The following is a 19,337-nucleotide window of genomic DNA, read 5'->3' as shown; positions in this document are numbered from 1 at the left end:
ACTCAAAGAACGTAGTGCATGTGCGTGTGTACATGCACGCATGGCTTTCAGTCTGCATCCATTCTGGCCGAAACTTCCATTTTTATTAATTTTTCATAAATACATATATTACTCAACTTTGCAAGAGGACAGCTTTATACTGACATGGTAATTGAGCATTTAAGAGATATACTATGCTCATCATCTGATGTTCCAGCAAAGCCTAACAAAGACCTGCAGTTAGCCTGTTCACGTGGCGAAGGCTTTTTTTAAAATTTAATAAAAAAAAAAGAATCTATTTCCTCATTACTACTTTCCACCCTTCAATCTCAAGACAAACCAAGAAAAGTTTAAAAAGCACTGGCAAGACAAATAGCTTCTTTTAAATCTTCTAGACCACACTAACAGGAATAGATTAATACTTCACCAGTTTTACAACAGAAGAAATGTCAAATTTACCGTACATTTCCTATTATTTTTGCTTTAAAATAAATAAGCTCTTCCATCTTAAAGGATTCAGTACAATAAACCTTATTCACACAAGCAAAAAATTTAAAAAAAAACCAGAAACTTTTAAGGTATAAACTGATGCACACAATAGCTAAGACATCACACAAATAACAATTCTCACTTTGATGCTCCAGTAATTATTTTGCTAGTACACTTTGTTGAACTAATTGAATACCAACAAGAAGAAATAGCACTCAAATGCTGGCCCTTACTAATGGCAATTCCACACAGCCTTAAACTGATTAAGTGACCTAAAGCAGATGAGATATAACACCTGTACCGGAGGAGTGCTAGAACATGTGGGTTTTGCACTATCACCACCAAATATTTTTCCTTCCTTTCTCTTGCCCTGTCAAAACCCAAAAGTCATAGAAAGTGACAACTCTGCTGTTTGGCTTTGTCATTTTTATGCTGAATGTCACCAGATGCAGAATTAAAAGAAAAAGCACCATTGCTTTTTCTATACTTAAATTACTTGCAAAGAGAAACAAATTAGGCTTACAGTTTTCAGACAATATTGTCATTTCTTTTAAGTAATTTTCTCTGAAGAGTTCTCCCCAAAAAGTGAAATCCTATTCAATTACACAAAAATTGTGTGGACAGAACAGCAACAAATAAAATTATTTCATAGCTGTACTTAGAGCAAGAAGTTACATGTTATTTAGAATAACTGTGTACTCTCCCCTCAAAAAATTTTATACCCTTGAAGTACAGAATGCACCATCTTTCAGTTGGGATGTAGAGCTAAATGATATACACACTTTGCACAATATACACACAATATTTTCTACGTTAAGTTTTGATCTAAAGATGGGTTACTGGAAAAAAGTAACTTTGATTAACATGTTTTAAAAAGTTAAATTTATGAAGTAATAACAACCATGCAAAGTTTTCTATTGTCTACAAAGCTTATTTCTCCTTTTTTATAGGGCAATAATTTTGGTCAGGGTACGTACATCTACACTAGTAAATCCACATTCACAGTAAATATTTTGTACTGACACAGTTAAAGCATCTCAGCTTGTGCATAGAGTCTTTCACAATTTTTTATATTTACTCAATAGAAATATTGTTAGTTATCTTTCATTAAACTTCATTTTTAAGAATTACCAAAACAATCTTCTGTGCTTTTGTCATAGCAGCTTTGATTAGTGCACACAGGCTTATATGGTATAATATAGGAAAGCAATCCCTGAGCTTTCATACCAGGCCTTGATGAAAGCCTTGGAGTATCATTTCGTCCTGTTCAAGTGGAAAAGTCAACAATTAAAATTCAGGTGTTCACAAATTTTAAGTTTTGCAACATTTCAATTTTACAGTTTCTTTCAAAGGCAAGTTATATAGAAGTGATTTTTCAACATAAGAGATGTAAGTGTATTTTCTTTAGTAACCTTTATGGTTAATATTTAATAATTTCCCCTGCTTTTGTAATACTGTAAAAAAATGCCATGAGTTTAAGAAGTGGCATATAAAGCAATTATAGGATAGCCACTACCACCTTTTAAATAATTCCATTATTTTTCATTTCCTTTTTCACAGAAAATATAGAATATAGTGCATGTTTTGAGGATGAAGATCACAGCAAGCACTGACTTTTTCACTGTCACTATAGTTTTAAATACACTGTTATCATCAGAGAACAAAAAATAGAGTTTACATTTCTGCACTGAAAACCGCACTCTTTACATAGGGTAGCATTTAACATTTACACTATTTTAGTTCACTTTGTATTAAACTGAGCAAAATTGTAAATTTGGATCAGTTAGTTTCAAAGCAGAGAAAAGGCCTATATCGTGCTACAGCTAACCAATTAATTTGTAAGTATGATTTACAAGTTAAACACCATTACAAGTTACTAAATGCAAATAACCTTGATGTTAGTTTTCAAATGCATAGCATTTTGCTAGATATTCAAATTAAGATTAGGAACAAAGTTCATATGAGTTATGATCACTTTGACCATGTTTAATAAATTATTTAGCAGTTAATTACTTCAAATTTAGTTTGTATACAGATGTGCAAACTTACTATCATGCCAAGACAGTAATTACTATCTTTTTACAGTCATACAGTACTCATTTGTTAACAGGGATACCTAAATTAGGTGGTACCTGCCCCCACTAGTAGATCAAGTTGCATTTACCTGAGAGCATAGCTTAGCATAGTTTAAATAGGCCTTTCAAATGTTTGAAATTCAACTGTTCCATCTGCATATAGATACACCCAACAATTGAGGATTTAAGAAGAACATTTTAAAGAAATAAAGAGCAGAAGAAAGCTAAAAATACCTAATTACAAAAAAAAAAAAATCAGCATAAGGAAGACTATGATGTTATAAGATAAATATTCAACCACAGAAAGAAATCGTCCTTCTTTAGGAGTAACTGATCGTTTTCTGCTAACACTACTCTTTGTATGTCTTCTTCACTCATCTCCCCCACCATCATCCCCCTCAAAAATTCAGCTCATTTCAAACTATGCTGGCACCAGCTTCGTGCCTAGTGCTGGACTACACAATAAGAGACAACTACCAGTAACAACCAGAACTGGAGCTACCAAAAGCCTCAAAACAAAGCAATTGCTTGCTCCCTCCCTCTCCTCCCCCAAACCTCAAAGACATGCTTTAATAGTTTGTAACCACATGCACGTTATCCACAGAGTGCAAGGAAAGTTCACAGAGCTGGATGTTAGAGGGAAAAGAAACAGGTCGGGGCACCTGCTCAGCCCCCCCCAACCAGGCAAAGCTCTCCTCATCTAGCCCAAGTCTCATCAGGTAGGACATGCACCACAGCCGTCTCCAGAAAACTATCACTGCTCAAATGCAGTTTCTTCCTCGGGAACTTGCAGGGCTTCATCGTGGTGAAATATGACTAAGTTTTGGACAGACTTTTCCATGCCTTGCCTTTTTTTCCTCTTTTTTCTTTTTTAAAGGGTACCACCCAAAATGATACACCCAGTGACACAAATCAGAACTACGTCAAAGAGCGGCTTTCTGGAATATAAAACTACATGTGATTTCCACCAACACTCTATAGCTAAAAAGTTAAGATAGCTTGAACTTTCAATTGAAAAGCCATTTTGAAGAGCTGCAGTACAAAACACAGCACTGCTATACAGCAGGAGACTGACGTAACCACACGTGCGATGCTGGATCTGTACTGCCGTTCATGCATTCAGAAGTAGCATTTTCATGTTAAGATGCTGAACTTAATCCAACATATGCAAAACCAGTAACAGTCGTTGTAAGTGAACTGTGTGGACCAGGTGATGTGAGCGAAAAGGCCAGGAAGAAAAGCAATGTACATAAGCTTATTATTTGCCACAGCGGCAGGCAAAAGCCAACCACAGCAAGCGAATGCAATTTTGTGATTTTACTGAAGCTAGTCAAACACAAAGGTAACGCAACCTTTAACTCAATCTAAAAAGCTTGAAGGGCTCTATGAATTATAATTACAAATATTCTAAATCTTTTCCCAAGATTACTTTCAAGGAGTGATGCGTAACATCCACTCCGTATGGGTTAAGCACACGCTACATACCTGAAAGGATGATTTTGCTCATGGTTTGAGTTTAATTGAACAACTATCATCAAGCCCAGTTGTACAAAGGGTGTGTACTCCACAACTTCAGGTAAAAGTTTACAGTTCTATATTAAATGCAGAATTTTGAGTATATTTACATGCCAACAGTCACTTCTTGTTTAAGAGAGCAGCCAGGGTAGAAGAGGGGGTAGGAATCACATTATTTATAAAAATGCCCTCTCGACTGCGTGCCAGAAAAAATGAAAACTTCTAAATAGAGGTATATAACTCACTCTTAGCAAACACATTGTTAATGCGAACAGAATAAGCAGCAACCCAAAACAAGTTACCAAATTAGAACGGGACCTCACCATTTGCTATTAGGACTCAGACCATCACTGAGAACCAAACTTAGTATTTCATAAATAAATGGTCACCTACTTTTTGACTATCATAACTTAATGTGGGGTGGTTTTTTGGGTTGGGTTGTTTGTTTTGGGTTTGGTTGGGTTTTGGGTTGTTTTTTTTTTTTGAGGGGGGGTGTTTAAGAACAATAGTTTAATAGAATAAGCATTCTGGTGCATCTTTGAATGAACCAGCATTAGCATTACAAGAACAATTTTACACTGCTGCTACTGGGCATCAGCATTAAACTCTGAAAAGAAATTTAATGACGAGTACACAATATTTTTAAAAATATCTTTGCTTTGACTTTAAGACCATTTCTGATTTATTTTGTACAGGTTATTAGAATCAACTTAAATACCTGTGCTGTACCCCAGGACCCTCCAGTTTCTTCATTAAGTGTTAGTAAATCTACAGACCACATGTTAAACTACACGCTTACTATCTCTTAGTACATATTTGAAATTGAAAGAGAATCTGAATTTGTATACAGTTTTAAACACCTAGCATCCCTGAAAGTTGCACATTTCTTAAGGGTATCCTACATTAAAAATTTCTATGCAGGTGCAAAGTTCATACAATCAGGTAACAAACAAGTAATAAGACATTCCAGCAACTTCTGTTAGGGTCAAAAGGAGTACCTCCTGGTTAGCAACAGCAGGTTTCAGCTCTCTGTCACCAAGTTACGGTGCTGCCCACCACCACCACGAACTTGCTTAAATAACCGAACTTCTATGAACACAAAGCTCACCGTATAAGAACCCTTCTTCTTGATTAGCACCAGCACCCACTGTGATCAATACCACTAAGGGACACTTCGTATTGAATCCCTCTCACTTGACCCTGGCGAATAGCTCCCTCCGTACATGAGAGGGCTGGTTTTCCACAAAGAAAGATGTGGTTCATTCAGGGATCCAGCTCCCTTGGTAGGAAAGACCCGTGTGCTCGTTGCAGTGCAGCAATACACGTCTGTAACAGACCAAGGCCTCGATGGCGGGGGGAACTTGTGTATGCTATTATACAATCAGCGAACTCATCTGAAAAATTATTTCAAAATTAGTAACAATACTCCAAGACTAGACAAATTTTAATTATTTTTTTCCCTAACCATTACCTGCTTAAGGTTGCTACAAAACTTTCACTGGAAAGTAATTTAAAGCATTTTTATCAGAATTTTAACTTACATCAGGAAAAAGACAAGACATGGTTTACATTATAAGTGTAGTTTATTATCTTGGATTAAACTACTACCTAAATTCCTCAGACATCCTACAGATTATGTTTTTCAAGTATTGTCCTAAAGAGACGTTGTTTTGAAATTTTTACTCTAGATGTAGGAGGAAAAGTTGAACTATTCTTCCACGATAACCAGGAAGCCGCCATCACACAGAGAATCTCCCCTACGTGTATAAACCAAATAATACACTCTACCACTGAAAATAAATTTCTGGATGATCTGTTCTGTAACTGTTTTAAAACTGCTGGTTTTTTTTAAAAAAACACTTGTATCTTTTGCCTTTGCTAGACGGTATGTGTATTTTCTCTGTCAAAGCTGGGGCAGTTTTGCAAACTCTGTTTCCCAAGAGCCTCCCCGCAGCACGCTGAGGACTTCCTCCAAGGGCAGGGGAGAAAGGGCAGAGAGCACGCAGGATCAGGCCCCAGGATGAAAGCTGCGTGGAGAAACTGCATAGTACCACTCACTCAAGGGTTTTGGGTTTTTCCCCCCCCTCCTTCTCATAGCTAGCCCTCCTGCCCTGCTTATTCCTAGAAAATTAGAGTCCCGCCTTGATCCATGCATGCTAGATATTTAACAGATAATTCCAAATCCAAACACAACAAGCTGTTTAATTCATCCCTAATCACTATTTAACACTATTTATTCCTGAAGTTTCAGGAAAATAAGTAATTGTGAACCCAAGTAATAGCATAAGATTTATTCCCCCCCCAGCAGAAATTTTTGTTCACACAGACTAGATTTCCCTCTAACTGGCATTTTGATTTCTGCACTACAATATTTAAGGCTCCATTAAGGTGAAGTGAGCTCCATTTTTGAGGGAAAACCTACAGGACCTGTACATTTAACATTTAAAAATAAAATCAATTTACCAAAACAATAAAGGTATTTTCACAAAGGGGAAAAACGTATTAGACACATGGTGTAGACTACATATTTTAAAATAACTTTCCTAAAGTTCAGCTGAGCATGAAAGTTAATCTTTCAAAAGTGAACATTCGGCTCCAGTTGTGTTCAAGTGTACTAGTACTAGCAAAAAAAAACCTTACTATTTTTATAAATTCTCCAGATATTTTTAGCTGGTCTCTTCTTAAACTGCAAACTATTTTATGGTAATATAATCTTTTAAAATGCATGTGTGTATATATACACACACAGACATATACATACACATTCTCTTTGAAACACTTTTCTGTATTATTTCTCACCAATCAGACTACAGTCACAAAATTATCAAGATACCAAAAAAATTAAAATGGAGTAAGGCCCTTCCCAGCTGAAGATCTTTCATTTCAAGACAGTTTTGTTTCAATACTTAGTCCCACATCCAAGAAGAGTCAGATCCCTCTTTGACTCAGTTATCTGTGCTCTTATCCAAATTTTAACTTGATTAAAAATACAGAATGCCTCATTTTACCTGTTAGAGGCAGTTTTCCGTCCAGACTTGCAAAAGGACAGTTTTAGTTGATGCTGATTCCACTGCACCATGAAGAGGCAGGCAATAGGGGAGGCACACTGCTGCTAAGGTTACATTACACAGGAGACAACTTTTATACTACAGGTTTCTCTTGTGCCGGCTGCCGTGATAATACACTTCAGCAAAATAACAAATTAATATTATAATTGAATATATTTTTTCCATTTCAAAATTTCAATGCACTTGCAGGGAAAAAAAACTGGAAAACACCACCTTTTCTGGCCCCACTCTTTTATTGCCATTACATGTACGGTATTTTAACATCTACCCTAATACTGACCCTAGTAACACACTTTATTTGCCAAGTATCCAAATACAAACATCACGATTTTCTTCTTGGTTAAATGTATGCACATTTCAACACACACTCAGAAACCAATATTGCAGATCTGGAAAGAAGCAAAAACAGGAGAGAATACCATAATATAATTTTTTGTTAATTACCTGAAACGTGCCCAAACACACAGGAGCTCTTGCTCCCATACAGAAACTTTTCAAAGCCAAATTACTTATTCCAGGTGATGAGAAGGAATAACTATCACTGAAGTACCCACATGGATAAACATGCCCAGAGAGGCTGGGTAGCACTGGTAAGCACTGGGCTTACTGATCTCCCCAGCACACCCCAAACCCAGATACCTGGGGAGATTTTGGATGGCACGTTCAACAATATTTTCTTTATTTGGACAGCAAACTTAAGACTCACACAGCAAAGATGCAGGATGGAAAGGCACACAAGTACATACACTTGACATGCCCAGAAAAAAAAAAAAAGATAAGGACACAAGCCTCAGACTAAAACTATAAAATAACACACAAGTATTTCTGGTGACAATGTCACATTTCTAGACAAAATAAGGAAGAGTTATGGTTTTATCTTAGCTTTCAACAGTAATTAGCATATAACTCAACATATAATACTATACTCTGCATCATTCAAGATAAAGAATGGACTGACATGCAGTAAACATTTTGCATATGAAAACAAAATAAGAGAACACACATTAAGAATCGTATTGAAGCACTCTGGAGCTACAAAAAGCACCTCAACATTGCCAAGTGCATCAACTCTGTTCAAAGTTTTCCACCTATGCCTCTATAAAACATGAAGTCATCCTCCTTACTTAGATTTTACAGCATTTAATTTTTGTACCCATTCTCCATCTATTTACTGATTCTGAATAATCAGATTCCAATAGTAAATTTGACTCTCAAATTACAAGAAAAAAATCCCACATTAATATTGCCCTGTGCCTGCCTCACTGGGCTTGCGTAGGGATGAAATCACCAGAGAAGAGTCTTTAACTGTGCTCCATGGCTCTATGTGTTTGTTACCAAAATCCCAGGAGGATAAAATCCTAAAAGCTAAGATGTCATTAAGGAGAGGAACAGGTTTAAGGAGCAAAAAATCTTTTTTGTGAGGTTCCCTGAAGGGCTAGCCCTGTCCGTGGTTAAGTATTAGATGTATCTGAATTCCGCCTGGGTCCCTCTCTCATGGCCGTTATGGGAAGTTTCACATTTTCTGGTAGGTAGGCAAATCCCAGGCCATTTAAGAACTTTTCAGGTCAAAACTAAGCATTTGAAGTCCACCCAGAAGCCATAAAAGGACTCCAGCACTGTAGAGTCCTATGCTCTGCACTTAAAAGAGCAACTGAAATGAACACAGCCCCATTTTACAAAAATACCACCTTCAAGGTCTCAAAAATGTGAAAAATGCTATTACCCCATGCTTGAGGGGAAAAAAAAAAAAAGGGAGAAATAAAAAAATTTTAAACATTTCCTGATTATATTTTGCTACCCTTGAATTACACTTCCAAAATGTTATTTTTTATTCCACCCCTTCAAAATTCACCGTATCTACGCACAATTTAAGGTCCACTACAAGTATGTTCTCGGGGTACCTTCTATAAAGGGAAGGTAGGAAAAAGAGAGCAGGACCAACCTTTCAGGACATGCATTTAGAGCTGTTTCGTATACTACAGCTTATTTTTAAAAGCTGCAACAAGAAGGAATTTTTTTTTTTTTAATGATCAAACAGTATGAGGAGTTATAAAAATTAAACTTCCGATAACATAACAGTTAACATGTTAGTGAAGAATTATCTGTTCTTGCCATAATGACTCGTTGTCTATATCACCACAATTATCCAGATTTGTTTCCACTCTAATTGTAAGTTTTCAAAGATTTAAAAAAGAAAAAAATTAATTTCCCCTTCACATCTGCAAAAATAAATGTGGAAGCAGAGAATAAATACCCAAAACCACTGTGCAAAGTTTTGGCCCTTCACTCTCGAAAACATTCTGGTTGGACCCAGGCACAGTCCTCCACCTCTTTCCGCAGAAAAGAGCACGAATACGGCTAATAAATGACATTTTCTATCATGTCTTCTTACATTCAGCATGTTTCTCCCTGCTCGATATTTACAGAAGCAAAACTAAAAATCAATGCCACTAAATTATTTTTTTTAATAACTGTGACCATTGTAGCCACCATACATACTTTAGCCTCGCGAAGCCGTTTCCCACCGCCTTGCACGCACAAGATACAAACCCTCATTATACTGAAAATTAGCAACACAATCCAACGCCCATCCAACAGCGTAACACTCGCCCCTGGAACAGAGATGGTTGCATGAGGGGTTTTGGGCCTGTTTTCCTCAAATCAGCCTTCAGATACTTCAGCATTAGAGGTGAAGCACAGCTGGCAGGTCATTGCGCTCCCCGTAGCACAGCTTGTTACAGGGCAGCATTACCTACAAGGTGCACCTTCACTACCCTCTTCTCCAGCTCCTCTCCCAAACAAACCCCCCAGAAGAGACGTAGTGAATTTATTTTCCCAACAAAGAGCCCTCGAGGCAGGGAGGGGGAAATAATTAACCTTCTAATTGGAAAAACACCTCATCATTACCACAATTGAGGTGTTGTGAGCATTTTAGGCACCTGAAGGCCCCAGGAGCAGGCATGGTGGACCAGGTCTGGGTGGGAAGCCCACCTAGAGGTGGGAGCCAGGGCCAGGACGCTGCGCCAGACACATCCCCAGGTGCCCAGAGTTAGCACCTGCCCTCCCCCCTCATCACGCACAAGTGACATCAGGGCCATTTGAATAATCAGATTGCAGCATACATCACCTTGCGAGATACCAGCTGCTCTTGGCTTGCAGCAAGGTAGTACCCAAAGCCTTGCGCCACAAGTTTCAGGGGCATGGGCGCACGTACACTATACACTGCCACCATCCTCCTCCTGCATTGCTGCTTTGCGAGAAGAAAACCCATCTAAGTAGCGATCGTGACTAACAGTGCCCTGCCTTACCTGGCAGAGCGTGACTAGCAGTCAGAATTATTACAATGCCTTCTCCAACTTTTGCATAAAGTGACCTAAACCTTTAAATACTGCAATAGCCTTCCTCCACACCGAGGGGTCTGAATGCAGAAACGCTGCATTCCTTTGGCATTCCCTTGTGATTTCAGTAGTAAGTCAGGAATCTACTCCGAGCTTATTAAATACTTTGCACCTCCCCCAAAATAATTCTCCACCCTTCCAAGGAAACCTTGACCAGCCCCCCTCTTTAAACCGCAGCATATCCCCTTGTCTGTTTTTAAATGCTTCCAGGAGGGAGGGGAGGGAGAAAGCCACACACTGGGCTCTCTCCTTCCTTCCACAGCAGGTAGGAAGGTAATTTTGCAAACCTGGGTGTGCCCACTTCAAATCAGAAGATCCAGCAAGGGCTGGAATGCAGTGACTACTGGGCCCAAGAATTTCACCCTGAATAACAAGCCAGGCACACTCCACTGTCTTCTGGCTTCAGCTCAACTTTATGGCAACCCTAGCTGACACCACCTCTTGACCTTCCTTTATGTGACAAGGATATGGATTACCAAACCCTTACCCTTTCCTCCCATGCACCTCAGCCGCCTCTGGAGAAAGATACCCACAAACTACCTTTGCGAGTGATAATATACGCAACACTGCTAAAAAAAATTAAAAATCATATTTAAGGAGGTTGTAAAGAGGGGAGCTAGGACTCTCCATGAAGCAGCCTCACAGCAGCAGAGGTCAATATAGTGTATTGAATAATTTCAGTGCACCACAAAACAACTTTTGCTCTTATGAAGTAGTCATTTGACCAAACTATTAATCGTACACTCATGCTGAAAGACAGGCTTGACACATCCACTTTTTTTTTTTTAAATGGCGTCACTGCTCTAACCGTATCTCACACACTGAAGCGCACAAGGCTCTGGAAAGCGTTCCCTGGCCTTGCAGCATGCAAACACACTGGGTGGGCCTGGTGAGCAACACACACACACCCCCGGCTGCATCCGACACCTTTCCCCTTGTGTAAAAAGATACAAAGACTTCAAATAAGTTATTTTGAAAGCACCTTAATAACCAGTTTCACCAAAATACTCAACATTTGAAAACTGTGTTTTTACACGTATCTAGCAACTCTAAATATACGCCCAGTAAGCAATGTTTAGAGACATTGAAAAAATCTCCAACTTTTTGACCCCCCCCAAAAAAAGAAAAGTATTAGGCATCTATAAAAGGAACAAGAGGGTCACTTTTACATATGGAGGCCACTGAATGAATTTTAAGTGGCTTTCTATATTTGATTTTGGGAGAGGGGGAGCGGAAACAAAGGGGAAGGAAGTGCAGTTATGAGAAATGCAATTTAATTTTCTGTTAAACAGCAGTATAAATCTGAACTGTATCTGATACATTCCAACATGATATTGCACGATCAAACAGTGTTTTAACAAATAAGGGCTTTTACATTTGCAATTTTTTCAATATTATGCCTATATGTAGGCAACGCATGCCTAGAAAAGTGCTTAAGTTCAGTGCAGAATCCTTTTCAACAAGTTACAGACAGATGCATGTTTCTGATAATTGCTAATTCACAGACAAATATGAAGACATGCTACCCAATATGAAGAACTGACTTTTACACCAATTCAGCTGACAGCTGAAAGAACAGGAAAATACTTTTAGACACATTGAACAGTGATAAAAAAAAACAGTGATAAAAAAAGTTGAGGGGGCCACCAGCGATTTTAAATTTACCTTTATGTGAGTGAAATGAATTTGTTTTCAACAGCATAAATAGAACACTACTTATGCAAGCTTAAGATTAATAAGCATGATAATAAAATTATTTATTACAGAGACTAATAGGAAATGATCAATTCTTACGTCCCCTGGAATTTTCTCCTTAAATCTAAAAATATATTCCATCTACAACAGTATTTTTATATACACAAAAGATCTGAAATATAGGCTACTGTAAATCAAAGCCATATACCTTGCATAATAAATGAGAAGGAAATTAATATGCTGTATATGTTCTAATTAAAAGTATCAAATAAATATAACCATAAAGATTAGCATGCTATGAATTGGTCCAGAGAGGGGTTCCCCCCTGCCTTAACTAGAGCAAAAATCCTCCACAGTTTCTCAAGCAAAGCTTTCCTCTAATACTAAATAGTGATTAAACTCCTAATTCTCAAAATACCAAGATACAATGCCCATCAAGACAGCTAATTCACCTTTTCAAATCAACTATTTTAAAAAGACTGCACTTTTAAAAATAACCCTGGAATAGTAGAAGCCCCTTTTTACAAAGTTATACAGACAGACATACTTCCCAGATTGAATAATGGAGTACAGGAACAAGCACGTGGAAAGTTTGATCTATTTTGCTTTTACTCTCTAGTGCACGCCAGGTTTTCTATAATCTAAATATTTGTGAAAGAAGCAGGCTGAATTGCTATAGGCAGTACAAAAATACTACCCTGCTTTATTGCAAGTATTGCTTCTTTACATGAGGCCCAACAAAATTACTACCTTGCAAAAATTAAACATACGTTTAGAAATTAAGGATGCATAAATCCTGTCCTTATTGGGAAGAAGTCATTCTCCTGCTGCTTCTATAGACCAGCTCAAAATAGCGATGAAGAATCCTCTCAAATAGAGATGAGACTTCTACTACGTGCCCATAAAATGCTGCAGACTCCAACATGGCAGGATCAAAAAAATATGTATACCAGTATATTTACAAGATGCTTTTTGTTGCTGGAGCAAAGCTCATCTGCTTGCCCGTTACACAGTTCACAACACCCCATTTCATTTCCTGCTAACACCCAGATTTTAACTCTTCTCACAGAACTTTAAATTTTAAAATCTTCACAATCATTTGCCATCAGGCCATAACAACTTGCTTCTCCCACAAAAAGGCTTTTTTTTTTTTTCTTTTAAATAAATTAAATACTACCACTGTTGCCTGGACAAGACACTACATTAGAAATACATGGGGTGATTCTAGAAAACCTCTAGGACAGCAGAGTGCACGCCTGTGGGTTTAAGAAAGCGGTCCATTTATCTACAAGGAAGAGAAACACAAACCTAAGCATTTTTCAAATTGCTTCTCACTGGGTAACTCAGGGCAAGGTGGGGGGGGGAAATAAAAATAAATTACCTTTGTCTTTTAGGGACTGAATGTTCAACTTCTATGAGTTTCCCATGCAGCTCCACTTTACCTGCAGAGATAAACAGAAAGGGGAAAATATTCGAGCGCGGCTGTGCGTCCCCCCGCGTCCCCGTCTCCCGGAGTGGGTTTGCAGGGGTGTAAAGCAGGGAACGGGAGCGCAACACGTTAGCCCATTCATCGGCAACCCGGGCACCGGCGGAGCGGGGACCCGGCACCCGGGAAGGCGACACAGCCCGGCGCCGAGCCGCTGCCGCGGGGGAGCCAGGGCTGCCCTCGGCGGGGCCCCTTCCTCCGCCCCGGCCCCGAGCTCAAAGCGACCCGTGAAATGCCGTGTGCGAGAGCCAGGCTCGGCCCCGTCTCGGGGAGGGAAAGCGGGGGCTCCGCCGCCCCCCGCGCCGCCGCCGGGCCTCCAACTTCGGGCGGTTTTCTGCGCGGAAGCGGGCGGGAGGGGAGCCGAAGCGAGACACCGAGCACGGCCCGAGCCCATCTTTTCCGAGGGCGCCTCTCCCAGCAGACAGACCTCCGCAAAGCCGCTTCACGCGAAAAAAAAAAAAAAAATATTTTTTTAATTTATTTTTTTAAGCACACAAAAACAGGATGTCGGGGCCAGGAGCCGGCGCGCTGCTGGAGGCGGTGATGGGTGCGTGAGAGCAGCGAAGAGAAACCGAAATAAATAGCAGGGCAGCGCGGGGCGGGGGGGGCAGGCAGGGCTCCCCCCCTCCCAAGTTTGGGGCAATTCGGCGGCTCGCCCCAGCCCTGAGGCCTGCGCCAAGCCGCGGGGAGCCCCAGCCCGCTCCGGGGAAAGGCGGCCCCTGCGAGGGGCTGCGGGGGGGGGTCCAGCTGTGCCCAACCGGGGGGGGGGGGGGGGGGGTGTGCAGCCACTGCCCCGCGGAGCGCAGCGCGCCCCGCGCAGGGCTCCGCGACCGCAGCCCGCCCCCGCCTCACTGCACCCGCCGCCCCCCCAATGCAGCGAGGGCCCCCGGCCGGGCAGGGCTGGCCGTGGGGTGTGGAAAAACATGGGAGCCGCCACGCCGCGGGTCCGTGGGCCCAGGCTCCCGCCCCTCTCCGGCCCCACTCCTCCGCCACGCCGGGTCGGCCCCTCCCGGGGGGCCGCCACCGCGCAAGCCCCGCGCAAAGCCTCCGCGGGAAGGCCGGGCGGCTCCGGCCGCGCTAGGAAAACAACAGTTTGCACCTCACCTGCGGGCGGGAGGGCAGGGTAGCAGGGGACCCCCACCCCCCCACACCAGGCCGGCGGCGCGGCCCAGCCCACCGCTGCAGCAGCTCCGCGGCCGCGGAGGAGCGCGGGCGGCGGGAGCCGTCGGGGCTGCGGGGAGAGGCGGGGGTGGAAGGGGCCGCTCACCTGAAAGTGCCTCGATGGCCTTCATGGCCCAGCTCTCGTCGGGGCAGTCCACGAAGGCGTACCCCGTCTTCACCAGGAACTGGCCCGAGAAGGGGATCTTGGAGTCCTTAAAGAGACTTTCCAGGTCGAGGGGGCTGACGTTCTCGCCGAGGTTGCCGATGTAGAGCTTGTTCATCTTCCTGGCGGCTCGGGGAGGCGCGCACCGCGGGCTGCAACCCTCGTCTTGCGAGAGGAGGTGGGGAGGAAGGGGGAAATAAAACAAAATGCGATGAAGGAAGGAGAGAGAGAGAGAGGACCGGGGGGGGGGGGGAAATCAGATCTGCAGCTTGTGTCCCTCCCTCTCTCTCTCAAGGGGTGTTAAAAAAAAAAAAAAAAAAAGAAAAAAAAAAGCGTAGCCAAACGGGAGCCCTAAGTGCCTGCCGTGCTACCCGGGCGCATGGGGGGCGCGGGGGAAACACCCAGCGCCGGGGCCGCGGATGGCGGGCTGAGGAGAGGAAAAGGAGGAGGGGAGGGAAAAAAACTACTTTTTTTGTCTTGCCCCCAAGCCCCTTTGGCAGCAGCAGGCGGACTATGAAAATGTCACACTACGTGCGTGCAGGCGCCGCCTCTCAATAAAAAAAAAAAAAAAAAAAAAAAAAAAAGAGAGAGAGAGAAGGGGAGGGGGAGGGAAGGAGGGAGGCAGAGAGAAAAAAAAAATTACTTGAATATTCCGGCTTTTTGAATGAGCCACGTGTTCAAACTACAAATCAACTTCTCACGTGAGGAATCCCAGCTCTTCAATTAGCGAGTGGATGGGGCGCACACACACTCACGGAGAAGGAGGAGGAGGAGGAGGAGGAGGGCCGGGGTGAAGGACGGGGAGCGGGGGTGGGGGGAGGCTGGACAGGACAGGACAAGTTTAGAGAGGGCCGGAGAGCGGGGGAAGGGGAAACCGGAGTTGGGTGGGCGCCGGCCCTGCTCCGGTCTGCGCCGCCTCTGCCCTTCCGCCGAGGGAGCCCGCTCCGCGCGCCCCCGCCGCCCAAAAACGGCTGGGCGGCCGCACCTCCCCCCGTGCGAGCGGGGTGTGATCCCGGGGAGGGAGGGGAAAAGGCACCGCAATGCCCGCCCCCCCCCCCCCCCCCCGCCCGCCCTGCTCCTCCCCCGCCGTGCCAGGCTGTGGGGATTATTCATTGGGGTCGTGCCTGGGCGATCCCGCTCCCCGGCACCGTGGGTCGGGGGGGAGGGTGGGGAGGAGGAGGAGGAGGAGGAGGAAGAGGGGCAAGAAGGAGAGGGGGGAGGGGGTCCGGGGGGGAGGTGCCGGGGGAGAGCGGGGATCCGCTCCCGCGCAGCGCCGCCGCGGCTGCGTGCTGGGGGGCTGCGCGGGGCGAGGGCGGAGGGTCTCTCCAGCCTCGGAGGAGCCCCATATGGTAATGTTTCTGCATCACTCGCAGTGCCCCTTGCGCTGAGCCTTACGGAAAGGAGGAGAAAGGGGGGGGGGGGGGGAGGGGGGACAAAAAAAAAGACAAGACAAAGGGGTGGAGGAGAGTTGGGGGATGATGAAGAAGGGGAGAGTCCTGGGGCGAGGGAGCCGCGCTCCGGCGCTGCCCGGCCCGGGGAGGGGCGGGGGGACCGCGCTCCCTTTCCAGCTGGGTAATGGTGGACGGCGCGGGGGGGAAACGCGAAGGCACCGTTGCCCTCGGCTGGTAACGGCACACAAAGGGATTTGGCGACCCCCCTCCCCCCCCCCCTCCCCCGGCCCGGTTTAAGGAACCATTCATAATTCTCCACATTCGTACGGATACAATGGTGGGCTTGTGGGGGAGGGGTTTGGGGGTGTGGAGCCTTTCCAGTGCAAACAAAATGTTGCCTGAAGATGAAGAAAGGATACGGAAATGAAAGCCAGCACTGTGTTTAATATAGCGATCTAGTAGGTTTTGTTTAATAATTCAACGCACTTTAGCCGAAGGTTTCATTTATTCGGTGGTAGGCTTCTTGCGGTAGGTTTTAATAGGCATATCCGTGGAAAATGGTTAAATACTTTTATTAGCGAGCAGCGAGTGGATTTCCACACGTCCTGTAGTACGCCTGGAAATCCGTAGTAAACAGGAACGCTTCACAGTTTTGCGCCTAACTTCTAACAAGTATACAATTAAAGAGGGGCGATTTAAATCTCCTTGGAAGCCGTGCTAGGGGCAGGCTTTTGTTACCCGCGCTCCGGCCGCTGCAGCTCGGCTGTGGTGGTGGTACACAGGGCTCGGAGGGGGCGCGGGGGAGAGAGTAAGTCGCTGAAGATTCCGCTTGTGGCGGTATGATGCAAGGAGACATGTCTTACCATGAGGGCTGGAGCCCCAGACCATTGTGAAATTACCAGGGGCTGGGTGAATGTTGCTGTAAGTTGGAAATACGGCCCTTCTGGTGTGTGCATCCAAGTGCTTGGCTCACCGAGAAACTAAAATTTGTAATTTGAACCCATTGTTTAATCACAGTGTCATTTTTACGAACTTTTAGTTGTCAGCTTGCGATTGAGGAAAGCGAATGTTTTGTGTTCCACTCATCAGAATTTAATCACAACTTTCATTTCGTAGAAAATTAGCAAATAATTATCTTGGGGATAGAGAGAAACATTTTTTTTTTCTATACTATTAACCTGTTTATGACTTTTCGATGCCGGATGTGGCATTTTTCCTAAATGAATTTGTATTTCATAACCCCGTCCTGTGCAGTCTGGCTAAAATAAACAATTGCCTGTCCAAGTTAAAAACAGCCCCCTCCAAACTACTGAATTCTTAGTTAAACTTGTGAAAGGAATTAGTCGCTGTTTTTGCAGATTAATTGCATTCTTTATAAATTTGATTTGTACAGAATCTATAAGGCAGTCTGCAGTGCTCATTTCTACATGGTTGGTCTATAGCGTTACCTGGTATTTCCTCTTAAAACTGCTAAATGGTGTATTTATTTCATTAAATATTCTAGTTTGATAATCTGTTTTGCTGGAAGATTTTTTTTTTTTTTTAAGAAGTGAAGATTGAGAGTTCATGATAACAATATGCATCAGCTGTCCAATAACATCATAAACCGCTTTGTAATCAGATGATTGGGAAAAAAACCTTGCTTATTAGCAATCCCTTTTTTTTTTTTTTGATACTCTGAAAACATCTTGCTAATAAGCTGAAATATTTTCTGTAAAGCTAACTAATGTATAGCTTTCTTTGTCAAGAAGGGTGGGTTGGTTAGTGGTTTCAAGAGTAAATCCAAATCTTGAATGCCAAAAAAGGCAAACCAACAACAAAAACTTGCTCACACTGCCTGACAAATGTCTGCTTCCCTGTACAGATGAACACAGTTCAGATCCCAAATCTTAACGTTACTGAGAATACAGTTTTACAATTTGAGATGTAATTTATTTTGGCAGTCACAAATCAAATGCATGAGCACACATCAGAGTATTCTCCCAGTTAACGTGTTTTTTGAGCCACCTCTGTAGGAAAAGCCTTATAAAAAATTTTCTTTTTTTTTTCCTGTATTTCAAATGTTTATCACCCACACAGACCGAGAAGTTAAAATACTTACATAAATATTCTACACAAGGAAGCAAAGCCAATCTTTAATTAGCAAGGGCTTTTACGACAGTCTGCCATTTAGAATTAAAACTCAACCATGTGCTTCTTCCCACCTCCGGGGTGAGACACCGAAAGCCGCCGCCGTGTCCACCCACCCCTTCTTCCACGCTCACGGGCGAGCAGGGCGCTCCCTCCCTCCCCCCCTCCCGAGGCCAGAAGCCCCCGCGCTCCCGCGGGGTTCCCCCCTCAGCGCACGGTGGGCGGGTAGCACGTCGGACCGTCCGCAGCCTCCGTATTTACCATTAATTTTTTTTTTTTTCTTTTTTTTGGACCACCGCCGCCCACGGAAGGCTCCTGCGTGGGCTTGCGGCTGAGGCGCGGCCGCCCACGCGATGGGCAGCGGGGGCCGGGCAGCCACCGCGGGGCGCAGGGGCGGCGGGCGTCTAACGCGCTGCCGCGGGGCCTAACGGCCGCCGGGCGGCCACCCGCCGGGCTCCCGGCCTCCGCCCGCCGCTACGACGGCGGGGGTGCCGCCGCCACCGGCCCTGCCTCCTCCCGCCGCCCCTCACGGCGCCGCGGGCGCGGAGCCGCCGCTCCTCGCGGGGCGGCCACCCCGCCGACGGGACGGGACAACCGCGCCGACCCCCCGGCCCGAGCCCCGCCGCGCCCGCGCCCCCTCCCCCTCCCCCCCTCTTTCCCGCGCCGCGGCCGCGAGGCGCCGCCAGCCCCGGGGGCGCGGAGCCGCCCCGCGCGCCTAGCCGCGGGCGGCCATAGTAACTCGTAGTAAGCGGCGCGGGGCGTGGCGCAGCGCCGGCTCCCATTGGCT

General features: G+C 44.2%; 1 protein-coding gene across 2 annotated transcripts in view; it reads right to left on the bottom strand.

The window, feature by feature from the left end:
• The window catches only part of IGF2BP3 (insulin like growth factor 2 mRNA binding protein 3), a 118,585-nt gene extending 102,843 nt beyond the window's left edge, over positions 1–15,742 (bottom strand). Inside the window, exons 1-3 of one of the 2 annotated variants that reach the window (XM_076331339.1) lie at positions 15,673–15,742; positions 14,973–15,194; positions 13,601–13,661 (exon numbers count right to left, since the gene is read on the bottom strand). In XM_076331339.1, coding sequence (XP_076187454.1) covers positions 13,601–13,661; positions 14,973–15,147 — 236 coding nt within the window. In that variant the 5' untranslated portion in view covers positions 15,148–15,194; positions 15,673–15,742. Of the gene's footprint in view, positions 1–13,600; positions 13,662–14,972; positions 15,236–15,672 lie in introns of those variants that run through there. The other variant, XM_076331340.1, reaches the window with a different exon arrangement.
• Positions 15,743–19,337: the final 3,595 nt, after the last annotated feature.

This window comes from Aptenodytes patagonicus, chromosome 2 (genome assembly GCF_965638725.1).
Source record: "Aptenodytes patagonicus chromosome 2, bAptPat1.pri.cur, whole genome shotgun sequence".
In the NCBI taxonomy this organism is placed as follows: domain Eukaryota; kingdom Metazoa; phylum Chordata; class Aves; order Sphenisciformes; family Spheniscidae; genus Aptenodytes; species Aptenodytes patagonicus.
This window is presented reverse-complemented; position numbering and strand designations above follow the sequence as displayed.